A 27,301-nucleotide genomic window follows, 5' to 3' on the forward strand; every position below is an offset into this window, starting at 1 on the left:
ATTGACTGCTGTCTACACAAAGACTCCAGATCACTCTAACATCACGCCCCTGAAGCACTGAAAGGGGCAGCTAATGGCCTGAGCTTAGAAGACTCATGCTGTGTCCCTGATGCTCAAGGTCTACTCTGCAGCTGTGCAGTGAGGGTTTTGGAAAGGACAGTCTGGAATTTACAGGCATGACATTCTGCTGTGTCTCTGAGATGTGGATGTTCCCTAACTTCTCTGATCCACAGGGTCACAGACCCATCAATTTCCCCAGAATCAGGCAGCCCCAGCACCACAGTTTGCAGTGACTCTGAGCAAGAGAGAAATTCTCCTTGGTACTGAACACTTCACACCCCACTGATGTTCCCAGGAAGGCCCAAGGGGAGAGAGCACAATCTGGATGAGTAAGAGATGGATATTACAGGCACAGAGATGGCATTTACAGCCAACGGGGTGCATATCCTGAATCAACACATTAACCCCCTTTGATGGACTCACATGCTCTCTCATTTCCATATGGTCACAAGGAGGGACCCTTCTTCTGTGTGACAGCCCTTCTTGGTTGACGGAGTTAACAGAGTATCTTCCCCACCCCTTCTCCTCTCTATTTATTTCGAGTTTTCATTTTCCCTACTCATAACTCCGGTCATCTGAAGGAGTGGGCTGTGCCCATGAAAACTCATGATACCATCTACAAGTTTTGTTAGTCTATAAGGGTATGTCTACACTACCCCGCTAGTTCGAACTAGCGGGGTAATGTAGGCATACCACACTTGCAAATGAAGCCCGGGATTTGAATTTCCCAGGCTTCATTTGCATAAGCGGGGAGCCGCCATTTTTAAAACACGGGGCACGAACTAGGTAGTTCGAACTAGGCTTCCTAGTTCGAACTACCGTTACTCCTCGTGAAATGAGGAGTAATGGTAGTTCCAACTAGGAAGCCTAGTTCGAACTACCTAGTTCGTGCCCCGTGTAGCCGCGCTGCACGGGGTTCGAACCAGCGGGGTTTTAAAAATGGCGGCTCCCCGCTTATGCAAATGAAGCCCAGGAAATTCAAATCCCAGGCTTCATTTACAAGTGTGGTATGCCTACATTACCCTCCTAGTTCAGACTAGGAGGGTAGTGTAGACATACCCTAAAGTGCTACCAGACCATTTGTTGCTTTTTTCTGTAATAGACTAACTCAGCTTCCCCCTGAAGCTTCTTGGTTGAGTCACTCTCTCTCTCTGAGGGTTAAGTCCTGGGCTCCATCGCCTCCTGGAACCACACTTCTCTGAGCTTTCAGCACACCTGGCTCTACCAGGGTCCCCCTCAGGGAGTCTACTTGTTCTGGACCCTCACAGGTGTCACAGTTTTCATGCTCTGGAAATGCCTTTGAAGACGCTTAAGCAGAACTGGTACAGTGTGACTCCCCTCCGGGCATGCTACCCAGAGCAAGAAACCTCCTCAGCCTTGACATTTCCTGGGTCCAATTTTGGAACATTCTGCATCCCACTCTTCCATTCACACTGTCAGTGTCCCACAGCAAGTCCACCTGGATGGGACACCTCGGAAAGCCTTGCACAACTCCCAGAGTCCTGAACCTCACTTTTCAGTCAGCAGAGATTCTCAGACAGCATTGTAAAACAAAAGGGTGTTTTAGTTAACAGGAAAACAGTGACGATCAGACTGTGTCAAAACAGAAAGGAGAAACTTTCAGCAAGTCCATCTTGGGGATATCCAGTGCTTGGTGCTCTAGATTTCCCTCTCTGAGTTTCAAATAGGGGACTGACTAGATCCAGCTGCCTGACCTCAGATAAGCCTCTTGCTCCTCCTCATTCCTTTGTCTTTTCCCCAAACCACTAGGTTGCCTGGTTTGCATCAAAAACTTTGGATAATTCTTGCAGAGATCAGGAGCCTGGTCATCAGTTGTCAGACTACCAGGTGTTGGTCATTCTCTGACCCAGGCAGCCAATCAGCAGTCACAACTCACTCCATCACTGCAATCATCACAGACTTTCCTCTAAATACTTGAGCAACACATAGGGGAAAGTGAGCATACACTGTATTCAGAGAAGACATTGAAAACATTCCCTCTTCCCCTCCACATTCACTCAGTTCAATAAGCTCCTGCTTTGTTGGGATTTGCACAGAAGCTCATTTTCTATGGGACACTTTCATAACGGTTTTGTTAATTTCTGGGTCTTTCAAAGCTGCACATAAGCTGCGCAAAGGCTCTTTGGTCCTGGTCCCCATCCTAGTAGTCAAGGCTTTTATTGCTGCTGTAGATCCAACCTTTGTCCTGTTCAGAGTATTAATACATTTGGGTGATTTGTCATTAATCTTGTGAACCCTGAACTTCATTTCAGCTGGACTGTGCCCTTTATATCTGGGCATTTACTGCATACCTGGCTTTATCATTTAAATGCAGAAATATCTCGGGGTTTCTTTTGCCTGTAAATATTTTTTAAAAAGTAATAAGTAAAAATCCCAGGTTATACATAAGGTTTTCAAATCCTAGTGCCTCTGTAGTGTAAATGTACTCTAACTTACCTTTCCTTCCAAGCAAGTGTTTGCAAGTGTAATTTTTATTTTCTTTGAAAAATTTTTTTTTCTGAGCCTCCCACCTCCTCTCCTCAACCTCTGATACCCCCATCTCTTGTCCTGAGTCTCCCTACACCTTCACACACACCAATGGGAATGAAACTGCATTAATAACAGAAAATAGAGTTACTGATTTAATTACATATATTATACATTCACAGTATTTTACATTACAATCCTCTTCAGGGTTTCAGTTATTACTTCTTGTTAGATGGAATATGTTCACTTCTGGTCTAAGTGTGTCAACAAGCAGACATTTGCATAAACGTGGCAACTCAAGTTGCTTTTTTTGGGAGAAAGGACTGACTGAGCTCAGGTGACTAACTCCATGATTGCTGTGAATAAGGCAAAGATAGGGCTTAACTATGTTTGAGGGGTAGGATTTATTAAGGGGTTACAGTAGTGCCAATCACTGAATAGGAACTTGTCACAAGGCATGGATCATAGAATCATAGAATCCTAGGACTGGATGAGGCTTCAGGAGGTCATCAAGTCTACCCACCTGCCCAAGGCAGGGCCAAACTACAACTAAATCATCCCAGCCAGGGGTTTGTCAAGCCAAGACTTAAAAACCTCTAGGGGTGGAGATTCCACCCCCTCCCTAGGGAACCCATTCCAGTGCTTCTCCACCCTCCTAGGGAAATATTTAATCCTAATATCCAACCTAGATGTCTTCCACTGTAACTTGAGACCATTGCTCCTTGTTCTGCCATCCATCACTACTGTGAACAGCCTTTCTCCATCCTCTTTGGAACCTCCCTTCAGGAAGTTGAATGCTGCTATCAAATCCCCCCTCACTCTTCTCTTCTGCAGACAAACCCAAATCCCTCAGACTCTTTTCCTAGGTCATGTGCTCCAGCCCCCTCATCATTTTTGTTGCTCTCTGCTTGACACTCTCCAGTGCATCCATGTCCTTTCTGTATTTTTTTTTCCAGAGTTGGACACAGTACTCCAGGGGTGGCCTCACCTGTGCCAAATAAAGGGGAATAATAACTTCTCTAGATCTGCTGGAAATACTCCTCCTAATGCACCCTAATATGACTTTAGGCTATATTTGGCTAAAAGGACACACTATCGACAAGTATCCAGCTTCTCATTCACTGTAATACCTAGGTTCTTATATTTTATTTTAATTTTATTGTATTTTATTAGTGTATATGCTAGCTGAACAATCATGAATCCATAAACTGTATATAATATATTATCTCTGTTTTGAAGAATGAAAAAGCTGCATAATGGTATTAAACATAAAGTCTGATAATAAAAGTTTTTGCTCATGTACAAAATACAGATAATAGATAAACATGGAGATTTTTTTCTTTTGTAGGAGCAGCCAACTTGACAGAAACCAGAACAGAAATGAGTAAGTCTGAAATGATTTATTTAGGCCTGCTGATTTTATGTAACCAACACTCTACTTACTACAAGTAGTTTGTTCTATTAGGAGGGAACTGCTTGATGAAGAGATTTATATAGAAAGATGGATAAAAGTTAGAAGTCTGGCATTCCTAGAAGTAGAGCTAAGGTTATGATGCCATGTTTGGTATATAGATGTTAGATATTTTGATGCAAAGTCATTTTACATTTTTAAAACTTGCAATAGAAGTCTGTGCAAGTCTATATAGAAATATAAGTTCAATTTCTCTATTTTTCTCTGTTTACAGAGAGAGCTAAGAAAAAAAAGTCAGGGCCATTGCTTGTTTCTATGCCTAATTTTCTTTTATCTTACTGTAAGTCAGATTCCCAACTTCTTCCAGCTAACTGTGATCCCCACACCTCATGCCTTCCAGTTATTTCTTCACCAGTTGGGACTGTGTCTAGACTACAGGGTTTTTCTAGGACTCCAGAGGTATCCCAGAAAACTCCGCCGTGTCCAGGGAGTGTGTTTGCTCTTCCACTTTTTTTGCAGAAGAGAAGACATGTTCTTTCGGAATCCCTGTCTTTCTCCTCCTATGAGGAAAAAGGGCTCTTCCGAAAGAGGAGGCTTTTCTGAAATTTGGCACAGTATAGACAGGCCAGATTTCAGAAAAGCCTCTTCCAAAAAGGTACGTGGATTGTGGAGCACAATTTGTGTTTCTTTTTCTGATAAATCCATGTAGTATAACTATAGCCTGGGAAATGTTATTAAAGTCTGGTGGACATATCAAAGTTATGTCAATGCAACACAGCATAAATTGAGCTAATCATACACGTGTCCACTCTTAAATGTGTCACTCGCTAATGTAAATGTCCCTTCATGCTGTCTTAATAACACCATCTGCTTGAGCCAAGATTGATGTAGGTAGGTCAACACAATACAAATGTAGACATCATGTGACTTATGTCAATCTTCACTGGCCTCCTGCACCTGCCACAAAATGTTCCACACGGACCTCTCTTGTCACCTCCACTTCTCAATGTTTATGAACATCCCTCAGCCTTCCCTAACTCCGTACTTTTGTGAATATGAAACTCCCCCTAGAATTCTTAAACCAGTTATCTAATGAGATTACATAAGAACATGAGAACATAAGACCAGCCATACTGGGACGGATCAAAGATCCATCTTGCCAAGTAGCCAGTCTTCCAACAGTGGCCAATGCAAGGTGTCCTAAAGGGATGAACAGAACAGGGAATCATCAAGAAATCCATTCCCTGGTACTCATTCCCAGTTTCTGGCAAAGAGAGGATAAGTTCAATTAAGTGATCATGTAAGAAGATCAGGGTTTATTCCCCAAGGGTACGTCTACACTAGCCCCCTAGTTCAGACTAGGGAAGCTAATGAGGGTGACCAAAATTGCTAAAGAAGCGCAGGATTTAAATATCCCACGCTTTATTAGCATAATCCCGGACGGTTGCCATTTTGAAAACTGACTAGCCCGATGTAACTGTCCGCGTCTATACGCGGCAGAGAAGCGGGTTTCTGAGATAAACCCCTTAGTTCTAATTAACTGTTACTCCTCATTCCTTCTTTAGTAATTTCAGTTGCCCTTATTAGCCTCCCTAGTCCGAACTAGGGGGCTAGTGTAGATGTATCCTAACTCAGCAAATAATTCTGAAAAAAATGTGGTAGATACAATAAATCTATAATAGGAATTATCAGCATTCAGTTCAGCAAACTCCAAATATCCATCATTCTTAACAGGCTGTTATTTGCAGAGGCTTACTGTAAGATGCTCTGATTATGAACTTGGCAAAGGGTTGAGGAAGAAAATTGACTATCTTTTAATATTTCTGAGTTAAAATCCACAGAAAAATTCAAAATAATAATTTAAAAAACTATGATTTTGTCCTTTTCTTTGTTTCCCTCACAGACAAAGCCCTGGTTAAGAATGGTAAGTTTGCTTTGTCACCAAACTAGTGAAAGTCCCACCATGAAAATTTTTACCATATCCGTGCTGAAGTTACAGTCCCTCACTCCAACCTTTGTCCATTATTTAACATCTGTCTGATTGGATTTGAATGCCTATTTGCCGATACCCATGTGACATTTGTATCTATATGCCCTGTCAAGCTCAGAGGCATGTTCTGCTACTGCTGTTATTCTGGCTGTTCTTGTTTCAGTCTCATTTTGCACACTAATTGGTGCCAGTACTAGCTACATGATACAGAAACTTCTCAGCTCAGCTCTACCAAGGTTAGGTTTAATTTTAGTCTGCTTTTAGGCTCAAGAACCAGACTTGCTTCTTCTCAAATTACAAGAGGCTGTTTAGCTAAACCAAACTGTCCCAACCAATGCTTATAGCAATCCAAATAATGTTCTCCCTCCCATGGTAATTCCCCATTATGCCCCCACTGACATTCCTTTTACTCACTCCTCCCTTTCTAATCTCTCATCACATACACATCTGTCCCAGGTTTCATACCCTAAGGCACGATCACTTAAAAGTTCCCTGTGAATGATGTTGAAAATTGAGATGGATTTCATCCCTTGATGGGCTTGCAGATGGCGGAGAATGACTCATGAGCTGAGTGAGGTGGCCATAGGAACAGAGAAGAGCACAAAAGATGAGGGATGTTTATGAATTGCAAGCTAGTGGCCATTTGTATATGTGCTAGGCCTTGATATTAAATGTTGACTATACTTTTTGGGATATGGCAATTTAGACTGGAGCCTTAACAAAAAATGATAGATATCTAATTCTGAGTTTCCTCCAGTGTACATTGTCCCACAATTTAAATAACATTTAGATTCAAAGTAACCTGACAAAACATGTCTGACTCAAAGTTTCTAGGCTATACGTATCTGTCTATTTATCTAATCACAACATATCACTTTCTCAGATAATGTGAACGCAGAAGTCAGTGAAGAAAAAGGAATTATTGAAAATATTTTGATTATTGGGAATCAGCCTTTCCAAGTGTACAAGAAGATCATCCAAATCCTATATCAATTTGGTAAGGGATGAGAACTTTTACTAGAGGGGGAGGGAGAGAAATAGTCAGGGTTTTCAAGAGTTAACAATGTTGAACTGAAGTAACAAGTGTTCCTGCTCTTGCTTCTAGAAGAGGAGAAAAGCAGAGTCTAATGCACCTTGAAGTTAATATCTGCAGTTTATTTTTAAATTTATGTCAGTAATATAGTCTGATATAGTTAATTTTAATGGAAAACAGAGACATCAGAAAGTTACATATTTTAATTATATTAATATATTTGCTAATTAAACAAGCTTTGGTTGTTAACCTGTGTATTATATATTTTCTCTGTTTTAAAAATAATTAAAGAGCTGCAGAAGTGTATCAAACCTAGACTCTGACAATTGGATTTCTCCTTTATAGAGGCAGTCAGCATGACAGAACCCGGGAAAGAAATGGGTAAGTGTGAACTGATTTTCACATCTTTAATTGAAAAACAAAAGTTCTCTAAGAATGAGAGGTGGACAACATTGTTCTTCAAATCTGTATAGCTTCCTTTCACATATACGAATTTGTTGCTGGCTGCGCAGCAAAATAGGAAAGTTTAGTTAGGCTCCAAGAATTGCTATTAATGAATTTCACAACTTTTGTTGTTCTTTCTTACTCCTTGAAAATAGCTTTTTCTATTGTGGATATATGTTTGGGAGTATGAGTAAAAGCTGGAAGTCTGGTATTCCTAGAAAATAGAGTTAAGGTTTTGATGTGAGTTGTGTGATATACTGTAATTACAAGAATCTGTTCAACTTCACCATTCAGAGTAGCTCAATGATTAATGCACACCTAATTGTTCTTTCCCTCCCTTGGTAATGTCCCATGATGCCCCCACCCATATTCCCCTTAATCACCCCTTGCGTTGCAAGCACTTGTCACATTTCTGTCTGTCCCAGGCTTTTATTCCCCAATGCATGCTCATTTACAAGTTCCCATGAAAATAAAGAAATGGAATTCTATGGAAAATGGAGATATGTTTCTTCCTCCATGGGCTTTCAGATGGAGGAGAACAACTGGTGAGCTGAGTGAGCTGAGTGAGGTGGCCACAGCGACAGAGAACGAAAGATGAGGGATGTGTATGCACTAAAAGCTAGTGGCCACCTGCATATGTGCTGGGCCTGAATATTAAATGATGATGATATCTCGTAGTATGTGGCAATTTAGAGAGCATTTTATTATGCTTCCCTCAAAAGGAAGGTTATCTAAAGAGATATTTCTGATATATTTCGACTTCTGAGTTTTCTCCAGTGTACATTGTCCCACAATTTAAATCAGGTTCATATGTAAAGTCACTTGACAACCCTTTCTGACTTCAGAGTTTCTAGGCTTTGCATGTCTATCTGTTTATCTAATCTCAACCTATCACTTTCTCAGATAACGAGACAGCAGAAATTAATGAAAAAAAAGGAATTATTGAAAATATTTTGGCTATGAGGAATTATCCTTTCCAGGTGCCCAAGAAGATCATCCAAATCCTATATCATTTTGGTAAGAGGTGGGAACTTTTACTTGTGGAGAGGGAGAGAGATGGTGCAGGTTTTCAAGAGTTAATAATGGTGAATTGACATAACAAGGATTCCTGCTCTTTTGTCTGGAAGAGGAAAAAAGTAGATTCTAAAGCCTTTCTCCCTCCCAGAAATATTTAAATATTTTTACCAAGTTCAAGAAGCAGAGGATGTAGTTATAGAAATATAGAGCTGGAAGTAGCCCCAAGGGATCATTTAGTCCAGCCCCTTTACTGAGGCAGGATCAAGCAAAACTAGACACCGACCTGTTCTTTAACACCTCCAATGTTGGTGATTTCACAGCTTCTCTTGAAAGCCCATTATACATCTTATCAACTCTTCTTGTTAGAAAGTTGTTTGTAAAATCTAAAGTAAGTCTCCTTTCCTGCATATTAAGTCCATTGTTTATTGTCCTGCTTTCAGTGGACATGGAAAAGCTATTCATCACAGTCCTCTTTACCTCAGCTCTGTACACCAGTGAAGACACTTATAAGTCCCCTTTTAGTATTTTTTTTCTCCAAACTAAACATATTGGGCACATCTAAACTACGTTTATTTTTTAAAGAGAACATGCAAATTCCACAGGGATTTGCATATCTTCAGATCTCACTTTCGAAAGAGGATCTTTCGAAAGATGATCTTTCAAAAGTGAAAGTAGTCTGGATGCGTTTTTTTGGGAAAAGAAACCCCTTTTTTGAAAAAAAAAAAAAAAAGCATGTAAACCTGCTTTTCTAAGGAACAGCATTTTTTTCGAAAAAGGGTTTTTTTTTCGAAAAAGTTTTTTTTTTTTCGAAAAAACTACGTCCAGACTACTTTCATTTTTGAAAGATCCTCTTTCAAAAGTGAGATTGGAAGAACATATGCAAATGCCATATCGTTTTCTGAAAACAAAATGTAATCTAGACATAGTCATCAATTCTGGTATTTTCCCTATAAGTAAAGTTTCCTTCAATCCTTTTCATTTTTCATTCTCCCCACTGAACTCTCTCCAATATGTTCATATTTTTCTTACTGTGTAGTGCCTTCTTGGAATTTGATACTGTATCCAGTGCTTAGTAGTGTGGAACAATTACCTCCCCGATCTTAGATATAGCACTTCTGTAAATATATTCCAGAATGGTATTAGCCTTTCTTTTCCTCAAATGAGTCTTCCTGTTGATTTATGTTCAATTTGTGATCTACTGTAGCCCTCAGATCCATTTCTGCATCACTACCACTTGGCCGGTTATCCCCAGTTTGTAGTTATGCATTTGATTTTTCATTCCAAGGAGAATTGCTTATCACTTAATTGTATGAAACTTCATATTGTTAATTTCATAGCAATTCTCTATTTTGTCAAGATTATTTTGAATTCTAACTCTCTCTTCCAAAGTGCTTGCAACCTCTCTCTGGCTGTCGTCTGCACATTTTATAAACATACATTTCATTCCTTATCCAAGTCATTTATGAAAATTGTGAGCAGTATTGGACCCAGAATTAACCTATGTAGGACTCCACTGTACATGACCTCCTACTTTGACAATACACCATTGATATTTACTGTTTGAGTATGAACTTTTAACCAGTTTTGTACCTACCTTACAGAAATTTCATCTGGACTGAATGTCTCCAGTCAGGGTATGAGAATGTTTTGTAGGACTCTATCAAAAGCCATACTAAAATCAATATATAATCAATCATACTTACATTTTTCCTAAACCAATACATCAGAAATCCTGTCAAAGCAGGAAATTGATTGGTTTGTTATGAGGTGTTCTTGATAAATTAATGTGGGCTATTATATATCACCATAAAATCCTGTTGCAGTTTTCAAATTGTTTACTTAATCATTAATTCCAGTATCTTTCCAAACAGCAAAATTAGAATGATCAGGCTATAATTTTAAGCTATTTTGATAATAGATCAATCTGGGACCCCAAGTAATTCAGGGTGTATTTAGGGGACAAGGACTTGTGAAAGGATGAAGGATGAGACATGCTCGAGTGTTTCATTTTATCAGGGTAGCCAGGTCTAGAGTATCTTCAGCCTTGCATCCCAGACCTGCTACCTCTCTAAGGATATGTATACAATGCAATGCTATGTTGGGATACCAGAGTATGCCAAAATCGCTATCCCACTGTGTAGACAGCGCCAAATGACAAAATAAGCTATTTCAAAATAGCATTGAAATAAGATATGGAATTTGCACAGCTCAGTGCTGTGTAGACACACCCTAAGGAAAGGAGGATCTTTGAGCCAGGTACACACTGTATGTCAATAATGCAGGCTTGAAAATTCTCTTCCGTCTCCCCAGTAATTCCCCCATCACTGCACACCTCTACCCCTCTGCATCCCTCACTCACCTTCAAATCTGTCTGAGGCTTCCATTCTTTCCATGAATGCACACTTAGAGCTTCCTCATAATGCAACCAAATTATATGGCTTCCCTGGAGAAGGAAGAGCTGTTTACATCTTCCATGGGCTAGCAGTTGGCAAAGATGAGTGAGCTGAGTGAGATGGCAATGAAGCTGAGGAGTGAAAGAAGAGGCTTTTCCAAAATTGGGCCTGTTTACACTTGGCCAAATCTCAGAAAAGCCTCCTATTTCAGAAGATCCTTTCTTCCTCGTGGGAGGAGGAAGACAGGACTTCTAAAGCGTGTGTCGGCCTTTCCAGAAAAAAAAAACAAAAACGGAAAAACAGACACATTCCCTGTAGTCTAGATGAACTCTGAATGAAGTCCTGATTCTGAATTACAGCCAATTCCTTTGTGGGCCACAAGCAATCTGAAACCAACCATCAAGTATAGCTCAGATGTAGGGGGAGACCATAGTATCCTAGAATTGGGTCAGGGATTCTATGCCATTTTGCTGTCATAATTAGGGGCACAGCAGAGGGTATGTTAAGCAGAAGAGGCTACAGTAGAATTCACTGATGTCCCTCTAAGATTGTCATTCCCTGGATTCCACCCTAACATACCACAAGATTTTTTCGAACTCCCAGCTTGCCTCAGAGTACATGAGGTGCTAAAATACACAGTCACCTTGAATCTCCACCCTTTAGCGTCTGTGCTGAGGATTTCTCATTGTGAGCTAAGAAAAACATTCCACTTTTTTAAAAAAATAATTTTATTCTGCTTTTAAATATATGTACATACTAGAAGATTTACCATCTATCTTCTAAAATTTGTGCAGTAAAATCCATAAAAACTGTCAAAAAATAAAAATGTAAATACTGTTTCTTTTTTATTTTACAGGCAAACTCCAGATGCAGAATGGTAAGTTTGCTTTTATCTAAATGGTTAAAGTCCATTCTGAAAACTGGCACCATTTCTTTCCTCATTCCAAACACAGTCCACTATTTATTGGGGATTTTGCTTAATTTCCACCTGAGGTCTATTTTTGCAAATACTGATGGAGTTCCCAGCCAAGCCAGAAACACATTGTACTAGATATTATAAAGTAGTTCTAAATGTTCTTGTTTCTTCTTTAGTCCATGCACTGATTGGTTCTAGATCTCTCTGAATTAGCTAAGTAATTCTGGCTGAATATGAGAATAAAGCTTTCTGAAACACTACATAGCATTCTGTACTCAGCTCTACCAGCAGTCAGGTTAGCTTTGGTCTGTCTTTCATCTCAAGTAACAAACCTGCTGCTTCTCCAGTTACAAGTAACTGTTGAGCTCAACCACACAAAGTAGCACATCACAGTCTGTAATCCCCAATTATTCACCCACCAACAGTGTCCTTACTCACTGGTTCCTCTATAACTTCTCATTATATCCTGATGGGACCAGACTTTCATTCCTCAATGCATGCACACTTAGATCTTCCCTGTACTCAAAAAGAATGATTGGAATTCTGTGATGGAGATCTATTTCTTTCCTTCTGAGCTGGAAGAAGGCAGAGAACAACTGGTAAGAGACAGACACCAAGCTGAATGAGATAGCCACAGGAACAGAGGGGAGATGAAAAGATGAAGCAGGTCCATGGGCAGCCAGCTGGTGGCTATTTGCACATGTGCTGGGCCTGCATAATGATAGTAACTCTTGGTATACTGACATTTCTAATTCAGACTTTTCTCCCTAATGAAATGTCAAACAATGTAGAATGTAGTTTAGATTCAAAGTTATCAGATATTGCATTTGAATTAAAAGAATCCAAGTTGTGAATGTCTGTCTATTCATCCACTCTTGATATACTCAATTTTCAGAGAATGAGAAAGCAGAAGACAACGAGCACAAAGGAATGATTGCAAATATTTTTGCTCTCCCGAGTCTGCCAATCCAGCTATGCAAGAAAACAATCCAACTCCTAAACCCTTTTGGTGAGGAATGGGCATTTTTACTTGTGGGGAGGATCTAACGGGTTGGACTGACTATTGTGACACCTCCTGCTGTTCAGTCTGGGAATTAGCTTTGCAGCTGAGTGCGTTGCCGTTGGGTAGTGTCTCGCCTATCATCACTCTGTTGAGATGTGTGTGATGTCCTCTTAAGGATGCTGCCTTCCAGCAGTGTCCACCACTCCAGTCTCCCCCTTCTAGGGCTTCAGCTGTCATCAGAACATACTTGGTCAGACCAAAGATCTGTCTATCCCAGTATCCTGTCTTCTGACAGTGGCCAATGCCAGGTATTAGAGGATACCACAACATCATCTGGAAGGAAGGTCCCAACTATGGGATAATTTCTCTTTGCTCTAGTTGGATGATCTCCTTCCCTCAGCCTTCCACCCTTCTGAAGAGTACAGAGGCTGTCTGACTAGGAGTGGGACCTGGTGTCTTAGAAAGTGCCTGGAGTCTGTACATGGTCCTTGAAAGTCTCCTTGCACTGAATTCATACCCTTGTCATTTATCCATAGATGGCATATGTTACATTGTGTGCAATAAACTGGATAGCCTTCATGGCCAGCTCAGACCCAATATCTAGCCCTTTGCCTCAGGGGCAAGCTGCAGTCTGTAATTGTCACTCTCTGTTGTGACAAGCCGCAGTGCAAGATGCAGTGCAAACCTATCCAGTACTCTAGATGAGGCAGGTACATGGGCAGCCAGCTGGTGGCTATTTGCACATGTGCTGGGCCTGCATAATGATAGTAACTCTTGGTATACTGACATTTCTAATTCAGACTTTTCTCCCTAATGAAATGTCAAACAATGTAGAATGTAGTTTAGATTCAAAGTTATCACATATTGCATTTGAATTAAAAGAATCCAAGTTGTGAATGTCTGTCTATTCATCTACTCTTGATATACTCAATTTTCAGAGAATGAGAAAGCAGAAGACAACGAGCACAAAGGAATGATTGCAAATATTTTTGCTCTCCCGAGTCTGCCAATCCAGCTATGCAAGAAAACAATCCAACTCCTAAACCCTTTTGGTGAGGAACGGGCATTTTTACTTGTGGGGAGGATCTAACGGGTTGGACTGACTATTGTGACACCTCCTGCTGTTCAGTCTGGGAATTAGCTTTGCAGCTGAGTGCGTTGCCTTTGGGTAGTGTCTCGCCTATCATCACTCTGTTGAGATGTGTGTGATGTCCTCTTAAGGATGGTGCCTTCCAGCAGTGACCATCACTCCAGTCTCCCCCTTCTGGGGGTATCAGCTGTCATCAGAACATACTTGGTCAGACCAAAGATCTGTCTATCCCAGTATCCTGTCTTCTGACAGTGGCCAATGCCAGGTATTAGAGGATACCACAACATCATCTGGAAGGAAGGTCCCAACTATGGGATAATTTCTCTTTGCTCTAGTTGGATGATCTCCTTCCCTCAGCCTTTCACCCTTCTGAAGAGTACAGAGGCTGTCTGACCAGGAGTGGGACCTGGTGTCTTAGAAAGTGCCTGGAGTCTGTACATGGTCCTTGAAAGTCACCTTGCACTGAATTCATACCCTTGTCATCTATCCATAGGTGGCATATGTTACATTGTGTGCAATAAACTGGATCGCCTTCATGGCCAGCTCAGACCCAATATCTAGCCCTTTGCCTCAGGGGCAAGCTGCAGTCTGTAATTGTCACTCTCTGTTGTGACAAGCCGCAGTGCAAGATGCAGTGCAAACCTATCCAGTACTCTAGATGAGGCAGGTACATGGGCAGCCAGCTGGTGGCTATTTGCACATGTGCTGGGCCTGCATAATGATAGTAACTCTTGGTATACTGACATTTCTAACTCAGACTTTTCTCCCTAATGAAATGTCAAACAATGTAGAATGTAGTTTAGATTCAAAGTTATCACATATTGCATTTGAATTAAAAGAATCCAAGTTGTGAATGTCTAGCTATTCATCTACTCTCAATATACTTAATTTTCAGAGAACGAGAAAGCAGAAAACAATGGGCACAAAGGAATGATTGCAAATATTTTTGCTCTCCCGAGTCTGCCAATCCAGCTATGCAAGAAAACAATCCAACTTCTAAATCCTTCTGGTGAGGAATGGGCATTTTTATTTGTGGGGAGGATCTAACGGGTTGGATTGACTATTGTGACACCTCCTGCTGTTCAGTCTGGGAATTAGCTTTGCAGCTGAGTGCGTTGCCTTTGGGTAGTGTCTCGCCTATCATCACTCTGTTGAGATGTGTGTGATGTCCTCTTAAGGATGCTGCCTTCCAGCAGTGTCCACCACTCCAGTCTCCCCCTCTGTCCACAGCCTTATCAAGCCTGCCTTCTATCCTCTTGTCTGCTTGCAATGCTCCCTGGACCACTTCTTCACGAGCCTTGCATCTTCTCTGACATTTTTGTCAGGGGCATCAGCCTCAGACTTATCAGGCTGGAGCTTTCCTTCTACTCCCCTGAGCCAGCCTTGCAATGCTCTGTTCAAGGTGGCACTTCTTAAGCTGCAAACTAGCCCTTAGCCTTTGCTGGTCAGAGCTAGACTCAGCTCCTCTCAGCTCTGCAACCTTTTCATACATTTCAACTTTGCCCTCATTGTCTGCCTTCTATCCTTACCTTGATGGGCTCCCTGTCACTTTCTGGTGAGCTGTGGATTTCTGCAGCCCTTTACGGCTACGAGTACACCTCCCCTTTTGGAGAGTATTACCACACTAATACAGAAGGGTACAAGTGTTCAAGTTTTGAAAAGAGTCAGCAAGGTTACATCTACATTGCCAGTTTTTGCGGCAGAAAATATGTTAATGAGGGACTCATTTGCATGTATCACAATCTAATTTGCATATTTTCTGCCTATCCGTTTTTGTGCTGGGGTTTTTTGTGCAAAAACAAGCAGTGTGGAAGTTTCCTTTTTGCACAAAAACCCCTTTTTGCGCAAGATCCTTGTACCTCAAAAAACAGACATGCCGATCTTGCGCAAAAAGGAAACATCCACACTGCGGCTACGTCTACACTGGCCCCTTTTCCGGAAGGGGCATGTAAATTTCACTAGTCGTCGTAGGGAAATCCGCGGGGGATTTAAATATCCCCCGCGGCATTTAAATAAAAATGTCCGCCGCTTTTTTCCGGCTTTTAAAAAAGAAGTAAGAATAAGAGCCTCCGGAAAAGGGCACTTTTTCCGGAGGATCGGGGCCAGTCTAGACGCTCTTTTCCGGCTTTTTTAAAAGCCGGAAAAAAGCGGCGGACATTTTTATTTAAATGCCGCGGGGGATATTTAAATCCCCCGCGGATTTCCCTACGACGACTAGTGAAATTTACATGCCCCTTCCGGAAAAGGGGCCAGTGTAGACGTAGCCTGCTTGTTTTTATGCAAAAATCCCTAGTGCAAAAATGGATTGGCAAAAAATATGGAAATGAGATTGTGACTCATGCAAATGAGTCCTTCATTAGTATGTTTTCTGCCACAAAAACTAGCAGTGTAGACATAGCCCAAGAGTGACAAAGATTCCTGCTCTTGTGCCTGGAAGAAGAGACAGAATCAACTGACTTCCTCCCTCCCAAAACAGAAACTGTTTATCTAATCTAAATATATTCCTTTCTCAGATAATGAGAAAGCAGAAGTCAGTGAAGAAAAAAGAATTGTTGCAAATATTTTGGCTTTTCGGCATTGGTACAGGAAGATCTTCCAAACCCAAAATTCTTTTGGTAAATAGTGGAATCTTTTACTGGGGAAGGGATATAGATGTTGCAGGTGTGAAAGAATCATCAGCAATGGTAAATTGGACTGACAGGGATTCCTGCTCTTGGTCCTGGAATGGGGCAAAAGGTGGAATCTATGCTTTTTTCCCTTCCTTCCCAAAGAAAATATGTACTTATTTTTACAAAATGGAGCAGCTCCAGAGAAGGAGTGTGACTCGATAGTTCGGGCTTAGTTCTCATTGATAAACGGGTGGCTCCTTATGAGGCAGAACAAGGACTTAACTTTCTTTTTTCTACACCACCTTGGAGCACCCCAACCACTCTGCTATTAGATATTCTGGGTTTGGTCCTATTCAGGTTTTGACCAGAAATTTCACTGTAGACCTCAGAAAATATTGAGATAAAATATGTTTGTCTGAAATATTTCAGTTTTGAGAATATGGTATTTTCAGACAGAAACAAGCCATTTGAAATTGTTTCCATCAATTTGAATTTCAGATGCTTTGAGGGCACAGATGGATGGACTGCTTCTGTGGATTCCTAGAGATATTACAAGAGAGGCTGCATTTGTGATATTAGGCAGGATAGTAGTGAATGCAGAGGCCAGGTTCCAGGACTGAGGTTTATGATTGCGATGGTGAAAATAGATACATTGCAGACCATATTCATTATGGAGAGGCAGAGAGAGGAAGGAAATTGATCAGGTTAATGAGTTCTTCAAGGGCTGACAAATTTATTTTGGGGAAATAATGAATTATTGGCAAACACCGGATTGAGGAGGTTACGTGTATATGTGCAAAGAATATATTAAAAGGACAAAGCACATAGAAAGTACTTATAGAAATGTAGAGCTGGAAGGAGTCTCAAGAGACCATTTCATTCATGCATCTGTCAGAATAGTCTAAGTTTTTCTGGTTCATTCTCTGGGGCTGGAGAAGACCAGTTTGTGACACAGAGCTTCTGGTCATGTGGGCGGAGGAGAGCAAAAAGGCTGAGAGCGCTATATGGTCGGCCAGCAAGTGGCTGTACTCATATGTTCTGTGACTGCATGGCACCTGATGGAGATTGTATCATGGAATTGTTAGCCTTCTTTTATGTCTCTATCCAAACTGACCTAGAGAAACAAGACTGTGATGTCCTTCCATTTGAACTCTGCTCTGTAATTACAGAGCACAGAGTGCAAAGGGATTTAACTTATTATAGTGGATATAAGAGGGATAATTTATTATGATCTATAAATGCAAAGTGCTCTTGCATTCTTGGATTTCACTGTGGTACAGAGCAAGTTGCATAAGTTACATTTGTATTTTGATCCTCTCACATCTCATTTTTAATTGCTCAGTAACTCTGTTCACATTCCATAGAAAAGCTAGTCATTTTTTAGCTGAATTTTAAAACATGGCTGTTGTAATTCTAATATTTGGTTTTGTCCCATAGGTGATGTCCAGGAGAAAATACGTAAGTTGATATTGGTTTGTGAACATCTTCACTTAAAGAGAAGTAGCTAGGAATCATTGATAGTCAGCTCGCTGCCCTTAAAAAAATTGTCCTTGATTTGGAAATCTTTCTCTCTCTTTAACTTTGTCAAAGAAAATCTCACACAGCCTAGGATGAGGATTCATGTATCTAGTTATTTTTCTTATTTGTGCTAGAGCGCTACAAATAGTAGGGAGGACACAATGGCACTGGTGGAGGCTCAGCCTAACCCAGGGGAGGCAATAATTTTTGAACAAGGGCCACTTCAAAAAATGTTTAAGTTGTTGCAGGCCGCCCCAGAAGAGGGTGGGCCCTGGATGGAAGGGGTGAGGCCTGTAAATAGCAGGAGTTGATGCCAGGCATCATGTTAGCAGGAGACAGGAGCTGCGAGCCCTTTCAATTCCTGCTGCTGAAAAGGCTCGCTGCTCACGGTGTCACTGCTAGCTCATTGCCTGGGAACCAGAGACACTGAAACCCTCTGACCTGCTACTATTGAAAGGGCTCGTGCTTTCCCCAAGGCTGTAGCCTGACAGGCACAGGGAAGAGGTGACTCCTTTCAATAGAAGCAGTTAAAAGGGCTTGCATGTTTCTGGCTCCCAGGCAATGGGCTAAAATGCAGCTGGGAACTGCGAGCCCTTTCAATTGCTTCTGTCTAAAGAGCTTGTGCCTGCCGAACGGCTGCCAGGTAACACAGCCACCAGGCAGGCGCAAGCCCTTTAAACAGCAGTGGAAAGGGCTCCCAGCTCCCAGCCTGACTGCTAGCATGTTGCCAGGGAGCCAGGCAATGTGAGCCCTTTCCACTGCTTCTATTTAAAGGGCTCGCGCCTTCCCGGTGGCTGCCAGCCAATGTGTTGCTTGACACGCATTGGGGAAGATGCAAGCTCTATATATAGAAGGAATTTAAAGGTCTCACAGGTCTCTGGATCTCAGGCCAATGCACTAGGGGGCTGCACAGGCTGGATCAAAGTCCTAGGTGGGCCAGATCCAGCCCTTGAGAGTATTTTGCTCACCCGTGGGCTAACCACTCAAGTACAATGGTGACCGGTACATACAGCAGTACCTAAGATCAATCTATTGCTTTAAATTTGGACACTACAGCACTTATTGGATAGCTAAAAGACAGTATTTATAGTCACATGTAAATTTAAGAAAGCCCTGGCTGGGTTGATTTAGTTGGGGTTGACCCTGTTTCAGGCAGGGGGCTGGACTTGATGACCTCCTGAGGTTTCTTCCAGCTCTAGGATTCTAAGATTCTATGATATGATTCTTTGAAATAAATTTTAATTTTATTTTTCAGAAGAGCTTCAAAGACAGATTGGTAGGTTTGCTTTGATTTTTGAAATTATTGTTAATCGGACTGAGCTCAATTGATTTGTATTTTCTTGGTATCTCTGGTGGGCCTTGTACAGGCTGAGGTTTCAAGCCATTTTCAGGAAAATAGTCATGATAATCTATGGTTGGGAGAAGGACAATTGTAAATAGTGCATAGAGGACAGAGTCTGCAGTTTTGTGAGGGAGTGGCACCTTGGTTTTATTTAGTTATAAAGTGAAAGATTTGGAGCTATGATTCAATCTGTTATGAGTGGTGTGTAAGAAAGAGGATGAATGCAAGCTGGCAATTGATGATGGGGGTGTTGTGCTGTGGCAGCTCTTTCAGCTACACTAAAGGGGAAGGTAACCTAAGATACACAATTCCAGCTACGTTAATACATAGCTGGAGTATTTTAAATCACTGTCCGTACAGCATGAGGTCAAAGGGAGCAAACACTCCCATCAGCGTCCCTTACTCCTCATGACAAGCAGGAGTACTGGTGCCAACGGCGGTGCCCACTCAGGTCAAATTAGCAGGTCTTCACTGGACCACTAAATTGAACCCCAGAAGATTGACCAGCAATCTTCTGTGAAGTAGAGACATGGCCTTAGTGGGGTAAGTAATTCCTGTTCACACAATTTCTAATAAAATCACATTGTTCTTTTGCAGACCAACTCCAGAAAGAACTTGGTAAGTTCTTTTTGATTTCTCAGCAGCTTTCTTGTCTATATTTATTTTAAATGTTGTGTAGCCCTGTTGTAACAGTAGCAGTTTGATTTTTTTTAATTCATAGTTTTAGCCACAATGCAACATCTTCATGCTGCGGTGACTACATAGACTTCTCCAAAAAAAGAAAAACAAACCAAAACAATGGATCAGAGCACTAGGGGGTTCCTTTTGCTCTGAGAGATCTTTTTAACTATTATTTCACCCTCTTTCTTACCAGTGCAAATGTTGGGACAGGAAAGAGAGGAAATGTCTCAACATTTTTACTACCTACCATCTGCAATAGCCAGGGATCTTTGGGTTACCAAACAGTTCAATGCATTATTTGAGCTGGGGTATTCTGCACAGTGGCATAGGCACAGACAGTAGTGGTTGGAAGGGAGAGGATGCTGCAGCACCCCCAGGTTTTGCACCCAGTGGCCATTCACTGCCCTCATTGGCTTCACAATCTGCAGGAATCCTGCTGGTCTCACAGGCTATGTTGTCCCCAGGGTCCCCTGGAGGTTCCTCTGACATACAGGATACTGCCAGTGGCCTAAATCTCTGTTCCAGGCCTCAGCCCAGGGCCCTGCTGCTGCCCCCACTCTGGCCCCAGCCTGGGGTTGAAGGGTGTGAACAGGTGTAAGGGGCAGTTCAGCTCTGTACCCGCACCCTAAAAATAATTCCTGCATCACTGCACAGTGCGAAAAACCCACTGCAGAGCCACTCAGAACTGGCAGATAGGATGTAAAAACAAAACCTTTCCTCACTTCTTGTTCATTAACCACAACTCAGGATTTCCCTTATAGCTCACAGCCTGGTGCATAGGGCATTAAAGTGAGAAATGTGACATCCAAGTTCAAATTCCTGATCTGCCTCAGGCAGAGGATGAGAGCTGGGTCTCCACATCCAGAGATTGTATTTTAACCACTGGGCTAAAGGGGGGCTGTCCTCCTCCCCAGCTTTTTTGTATGGAGTTAGGCACGTACTTAAAGATGTCATTAAGCATTCTTTCCTACCCATGTGCCAACAAGGAATTGTGATGTGAAGGAAAATGGAGGTGTCGCTCTTGTTGAGGATCAAGAAATGATGACCCCCAACAGTGTCACATTGTTGACTCATATTTAGCTGGGGTCCACTATAATCCCTAAATCTCTTTCTGCAGTACTCCTTCCTAAACAGTCACTTCCCAGTTTGTATGTTTGAAATTTGCCTTTGTCCTTATTAAAGTTCATGCTATTTACCTCCCTTTTGTGCAGATCATTTTGAATTAAAATATTATCCTCTAAGACACTTGCATCCTCTCCCACCTTGGGACTTCTTTAATTCAATGGATTTTATTTCTCATTCTGATTTCAGAGTGGAGAAAGGCTTGCAATAACACAGGTAACAGAAAATGCATTTCTTCCAGATTGAAGCAATCATTGTATTAATACAGCAATTAATCTAGAAACATACCATACAAATGATGTTATACTGAGAACAAATCCTTAGAGCCATACTCAGTTTTCACAGAGTATTTAGTTGGGGGCGGGGGCCGGGGAGAATCATATTTATATCAGGACCTGTGTCTGACATACCAATTTCATAATAAGAGTACAGATGTGAAGGGTTATGATAATGTGTTATGGCCAAGAATAAAGTGTGTTATATCATGATGGCATTTGGTAGCTATGGGAGTAAGGGTGTTGATTTCAGATTAATGCTGATTAAGGTGATGGTGGAAAAATGAAAATGGTACTAAGTGATCATTAAGAGGTTGATGAAAGAGTTGAAATGATGGGGCTTTATGCCAGATAAGTATATGTCAGTCATTCGGATAACTTGCATTTTATTGCAGTTTTCTTCTGATCATCTCAAAGCTTTTTGCAAATATTAGTCCAGCTAGATCTGTCCCTCAGTGAAGCTGGTTTTATTCAATCAGTCAGTGTCAATGAGGAACAGAACTCAGAAGTACTGATGCTCAATCCTCACATCTAGGTTCTAGACAAAACATTATTATAAATACTAAGATATGCCAGTATGATATTGATGGTACAATAAAGACAATCAAGAAGAACAGTGATCCAATATAATAGGTGCAATATAATTTCTCTACAAGCTGATTAGTTGTTTGGAGATTATTTTTTCCTGATGTCCCAGTTCATCAGGGTACTTAAGAAGGGTAAATATTAAACACACACAATAGTGGTGCCTCCTTCTCTGAGCACATCTACTTATATATAGCTATGACAGACCCATGATATTAGAGAGACCAAATGGATGAGCCTCTGCGGGCAATAAAAAGAGCTCTGTGTGCCTTGAAAGTTTGCAAACAGAATTTGGTCCAATATAAATATTTCCTAACATACATTGTCTGTCTCACCTCTCTTGGATCAGACCCCAAAGGTAGGTTAGGCAGGAGACCACATATTTTGTCAATCCAGATAGGACTTGATGAATGACACTCAAATACTTTAAAAACAACAAATAGTCTGGTAGCACTTTAAAGACTAACAAAACATGTAGATGGTATCATGAGCTTTCTTGGGCACAGCCCACTTCACAAAGGCTCATGATACCATCTGCATTTTTTGTTAGTCTTTAACGTGCTACTAGACCATTTGTTGTTGTTTAAGTTTATCCTGTACAGACTAACTTGGCTACCCCCTGAAGCTACTCAAATAATTGAAAATCATTTTCAATTTTGTATGAACCTCAAACACCAATGTATGTGAAATATTTCAACACAACAAAACACTTTGTCAAGCAGGTTTCAACCTGGCAAATTTTCCACTTGAAAAAGAAGTGCGGGAGGGATCTATGCTGTAAAGTTCTCATAAGCCATCTCAGACAGACATGAGATCAATGCTTTTGAAAAAAAGCCATTCTCTCTTTGCAGTTGACATCATTGTTGATACAAACACAGCCCACCCCAACCTCTATATTGCTGAGGATAGGAAGAGTTTTTCTTATGAAGCCAAACCACAACAAGTTCCACCAAATTCAGAGAGGTTCGATTCAGCTGTCTGTGTGCTGGGCACTGAAGGATTCGCCAATGGAAAGCACTACTGGGAGGTGGATGTCGGGAACATCAGTGACTGGGACCTCGGTGTGGCCAGAAAATCCATAAAAAGAAAAGGGAAAATTTCTTTGTCCCCTAAAGAGGGATTCTGGGTTCTGAGTGTCAGTGGGAGAGATTATTGGGCAAAAACAGATCCATGGACCCGGGTCACGGTGCAGAAAAAGCCCAAGAAAATTGGAGTTTACCTTAGTTACAATGGCAAGCAGGTGACCTTTTTCAATGTAACTGACATGTCTGTGTTGTTCACATTTAATGATTGTTTATTCTCAGAAGAGGTTTGTCCATTCTTTAAAAATTCTCACAAAAAAACAAGAATGAGAATTGCTTCAATTAAAGAAGAGGAATTAATTTAAAATACCCTTGAGTCTCTGTTTTGTCGATCAAACTAAGCTAAAGACCCCTGATGTGTCATGGTAATGTTACCAATCTGAACCAAAGTAACAGACTGTTTTGCAGCCAGAAGAAAAGTAATTTGAAAAATCATTGCCTGTGAAATTATAATTACATATATTGCTAATGCCATATGGGTGGCTTCCCATATAAAGAATGGAACTATACTGGGAATTGTAAAACCGAGTTCTCACAAACAGAACTGTTAACTAGAAAAGCAATTTATTTTCATTGTTTAGTGATAGCTTGTCTGGATATAGTATTTCATAGCAGATAAGAGTAATCAAATAATATCCTATTATTATACTAATATCTGTACTACATTGTATAAACAATCTTTTTATTAATGGAAATTGATAGAGCTGAATTATTTATTTGATATGTCATATTAGTGATATATATCAAACCCATAGTTGTTTATGCTGATACATCATTGTGGAACAAAAGAAGAAAAGCTGTTTACTTTGGTGATGTTACCCTATCTGTGCAATTTTCATAAAATAAGTGATCAGCCTCTTAGCAGTCACTGGTACCTGCATAAGCTTTTGATCTTTCTAACACAGAAATGTTTGAATTTTACTAAGGAAAAAGCATAACTGCTTGGTACTGTCCTTGAAAACAACATAGCACCAATATTACTGCTAATTTAATGTCAGCATATCTCTGTACAAGACATGGACCAGATTAATTTCTGATTAAAAAGTATAACCTGGATCTGTATTAAAATGAGCAAGTCTCTCTCTGTGCATGCCTCTCCCCCTGCCATCAGGAGTCACAGAAGCTCAGTTACCATCAAAATCAGCAAGAAGCCTATAAAAGCAACTTTACCCTTCACAGGTAAATGAAGGTAGGTAGTAATTCTGTTCACCCACTGATACAGAGGATGTTCCACCTATGAATGCATCTACACTGCACTCTTAATTCTATGGCAGGTAATGTTTACATATATACATAGTCCCCTTAGGACAACTATAAATAATAATACTGATAATGAAGCATGGATTAGGTTCATGGAGCAAAGACACACCTGATTGGTGGAGGTATATACCTGTGTAAATACCCTAAAGTAGGTCTACACTACAGGATAAGGTCAAATTAAGATATGCAACTTCAGCTGTGTTAACTGAATAGCTGAAATGGTATCTTAACTCATATTTTGGGACTGACCACACAGCAGCTACGACTACACTGCCATTTTTTGTGTGGAAGAGGCTATGCAAATCGTGCTCTCATTTGCATATCTTCTTCTGATTCTTTTTGTGGAAGAGCTTTTGCTGATAAAAAGCCCCATGTAGAGGGGGCCATTTGTCGGGGGAAAAGGTTTTTCCGTTCTTATCCTCTTCTGCAAAAAACCAGCAGTGTTGCTGTAGCCTAGACTCCCTAGAGGAAATTGAAGGAAGCACACACTCCCTTTGATTTCCCTTACTCCTTGTGGAAGCAGGGCTGCCAGCATCAACAGGAATGCCCCTCTCAGTTTGAATTAGCTCTCTTAAACTTGACCCACTAATTCAAATGCTGGAAGATCAACAGTGACAGCTTCGATCTCTGTAGTGTAGGCATCCCCCAAAACAGTTCTTTACAGAAGTAGTACTCAGTCAAGTTCCAGTAGGTCTGCCAAAATAAATCAGAAAGCAGGGCCAATGATAGAGGATTTCTGACTAGGAAGCTTCTGTAAATGAAACACTCCCTAGCCATATTCTCCGTTATCCACTGTTAGATGTTGGCAGAAAGATTCGTCCCTTCTGCATGAGTAAGAAATTGAAGAGCAACTTCAGAAGTGCGGTCATGTTTGTGAGGAAAAGATAAAATATCTAAAATGATAGAAAAGACTGAAATGAATGCTACATTGAAATGGCAGGCAAGGAGACTTAACATGGCAAAGAGACTAGTATACATGTGTAAAAAAAAATAAAGTAATCTTTTGTAACAAAAGTCAGCTTATTAACCAGTGCTGATGACAACTGTGTTGAGATCATCCTGATTAGCTTCCCACTTGTGAGAAGTTGATGAGTGTTTTGCATTAATAAATAGCTGTTAAATCCATTTGCTGACTCTGTGATCCTCAGTTCAACATGAGTCTGTCTAAATTACTTGATCAAAAACTTGTAAAGCTGCTCTAGGCTGTGCTTTCACCTCTTGAGTGTAAGCTAAACCTGTGTTCTGACATGCCTATGCCTTCTACTGCTTACAAAATTAAGGGATGGCCCTCAAAATTAGGGGCATGTGTGCAGCATGAAAGGAACTACTGAGAAGGGAGAGAGACAAAGGAGCAAAAGTGGAATTGGCCTCGGCCTCGGCTCAGTAGTCCTGGGCAAGCTTCTCATATAGACCCATGCAAAGTCTTTCCTCCTCTGCGCCCACTGTTTGTCATCTCAGACAAGCATGAAAACGTGACCCCTCTATTTGATGCTTGTATTCTGAACCCAAAAGCAGTGTTCTACAGTGGTCAGCACTTCCGTGAATGAATGCCAAAAGCAATCTCATCATGTACATGCTGCATATGACAAAATTAGTCTTGGACTCCTCTTGCCTTTGTAATTTAAGGAATGACATCACTGCCACTTGTGAGGTGTTAGTGAGAAAGAGAAGTATATTGGTCAGCAATACAGGATCCATTTCTACAGACCAATGAGGAGGAATGCTCAGTACACAAACCATAAAAAGATGCCCATGACCCCCTCTGTCTTCCCACAATACTTAACAGCAGAAGAGGGAGAGATGTTCTGTGGTATAACTGTTTGAAGTACACTGTGCTGAATGCTAATGCAAGTACCACAAGTGCAAACATGCTACTGTGCAAGCATCTGCCAGTGAACACACAACAGCACTATCTGAGCATCAATGCAACTTTATTGTGTCAAAACTTGCCAACATGGCCATACTCTAAATAGAGAAACCAGGGCAAAAGACCAAAGAAACATGGGAAAGCAACTCCCATGAGTAGACATTAACACATCTGTGAAAAAGCCGAACACCTGAGGGCTTAAAGGAAATCTGTCAGGAGTTCAAGGAAGAGCAATTTTGCTGATGCATCAGTGGATTGTCCTGGGATGGTGGCTGGGCACATTTCATCATTGGGATGGAGTCTCGTGTGCAAACATCTCTTCCCCCATCCTATAGTTAGCTATCCCTGAACCTGACCCTGAGCTAGCAACCCAGCAAGGTGGAAGTGTGACACATGCTGTGATGTGGGAGTCAATAACCTTCTCTCACAGTGTTATTTCTGTCCTCACACATTAATTTGCCTCATTTTCTCTCTCTCTCTCTCTCTCTCTCTCTCTCTTTCATGCTGTTTCCAGAGAGGGTTATTTTCATAGTCATACATTTAAAAGCCAGAATGGACAAATGTGACCATTTAATCTGAGTGTCCTCACATCCCAGACCAGAGAGCCCCCTCGAAAGAGCTGTATTGAGCTGCTAACTTCTGTATGAGCCTGAGCCTGTCTGGCAGAAAGAGACATCCCTTCTAGATTTAAGTTCCCCAGATCAGCTCACAATTCTATATACTAAGGATACATCTACACTGGCAGCTTCTTGCACAAGAACAGCTGTTCTTGCACAAAAACTTGCCAGGTGTCTACACTGCACGCAAGTAAATTTACAGTCTAGAGCAGGGGTTCCCAACCTTTTGGGGCTGCTGGACATCTGGGGGCGAGGCCGCTTACACGCCAGCATCTGGGGGCGAGGCCACGCATGCACCTCACACCTGGGGGCGGGGCCACCCACACGCCCTGTGCCCAGGGCTGGCACTGTGCATGTGCATGCGCTGGGGGTGGGGATGGGGACGGCCTACATGTTTTGGCGGGTGCACATAAATGCCCCGGCGGGCGCCATGGCGCCCACAGGCACTGCATTGGGAACCACTGGTCTAGAGTTGGAAAACAGGGCTTCTTCTGGAAGA

The 27,301-nt window shown here is 41.4% G+C and overlaps 1 protein-coding gene across 11 annotated transcripts in view; it reads left to right on the forward strand.

Annotated features, from left to right (window-relative positions):
• The window catches only part of LOC102450489 (uncharacterized), a 28,825-nt gene extending 4,699 nt beyond the window's left edge, over window positions 1-24,126 (forward strand). The window contains exons 2-18 of one of the 11 annotated variants that reach the window (XM_089769978.1): window positions 3,896-3,931; window positions 5,862-5,882; window positions 6,832-6,945; window positions 7,327-7,362; window positions 8,329-8,442; window positions 10,044-10,076; window positions 11,692-11,712; window positions 12,647-12,760; window positions 13,693-13,806; window positions 14,740-14,853; window positions 16,358-16,459; window positions 16,952-16,997; window positions 17,889-17,911; window positions 19,227-19,247; window positions 19,911-19,931; window positions 21,306-21,332; window positions 22,828-24,126. In XM_089769978.1, the coding sequence (XP_089626104.1) occupies window positions 3,928-3,931; window positions 5,862-5,882; window positions 6,832-6,945; window positions 7,327-7,362; window positions 8,329-8,442; window positions 10,044-10,076; window positions 11,692-11,712; window positions 12,647-12,760; window positions 13,693-13,806; window positions 14,740-14,853; window positions 16,358-16,459; window positions 16,952-16,997; window positions 17,889-17,911; window positions 19,227-19,247; window positions 19,911-19,931; window positions 21,306-21,332; window positions 22,828-23,363 (1,461 nt within the window). In that variant the 5' untranslated portion in view covers window positions 3,896-3,927 and the 3' untranslated portion in view covers window positions 23,364-24,126. Of the gene's footprint in view, window positions 1-3,895; window positions 3,932-5,861; window positions 5,883-6,831; window positions 6,946-7,326; window positions 7,363-8,328; window positions 8,443-10,043; window positions 10,077-11,691; window positions 11,713-12,646; window positions 12,761-13,692; window positions 13,807-14,739; window positions 14,854-16,357; window positions 16,460-16,951; window positions 16,998-17,888; window positions 17,912-19,226; window positions 19,248-19,910; window positions 19,932-21,205; window positions 21,333-22,827 lie in introns of all 11 variants that reach the window. The other 10 variants (XM_089769979.1, XM_089769987.1, XM_089769982.1 and 7 more) reach the window with 10 other exon arrangements.
• The last annotated feature ends 3,175 nt before the right edge of the window (window positions 24,127-27,301 follow it).

The sequence above is a fragment of the Pelodiscus sinensis genome, chromosome 18 (genome assembly GCF_052426305.1).
Source record: "Pelodiscus sinensis isolate ZL-2025 chromosome 18, ASM5242630v1, whole genome shotgun sequence".
In the NCBI taxonomy this organism is placed as follows: Eukaryota; Metazoa; Chordata; order Testudines; family Trionychidae; genus Pelodiscus; species Pelodiscus sinensis.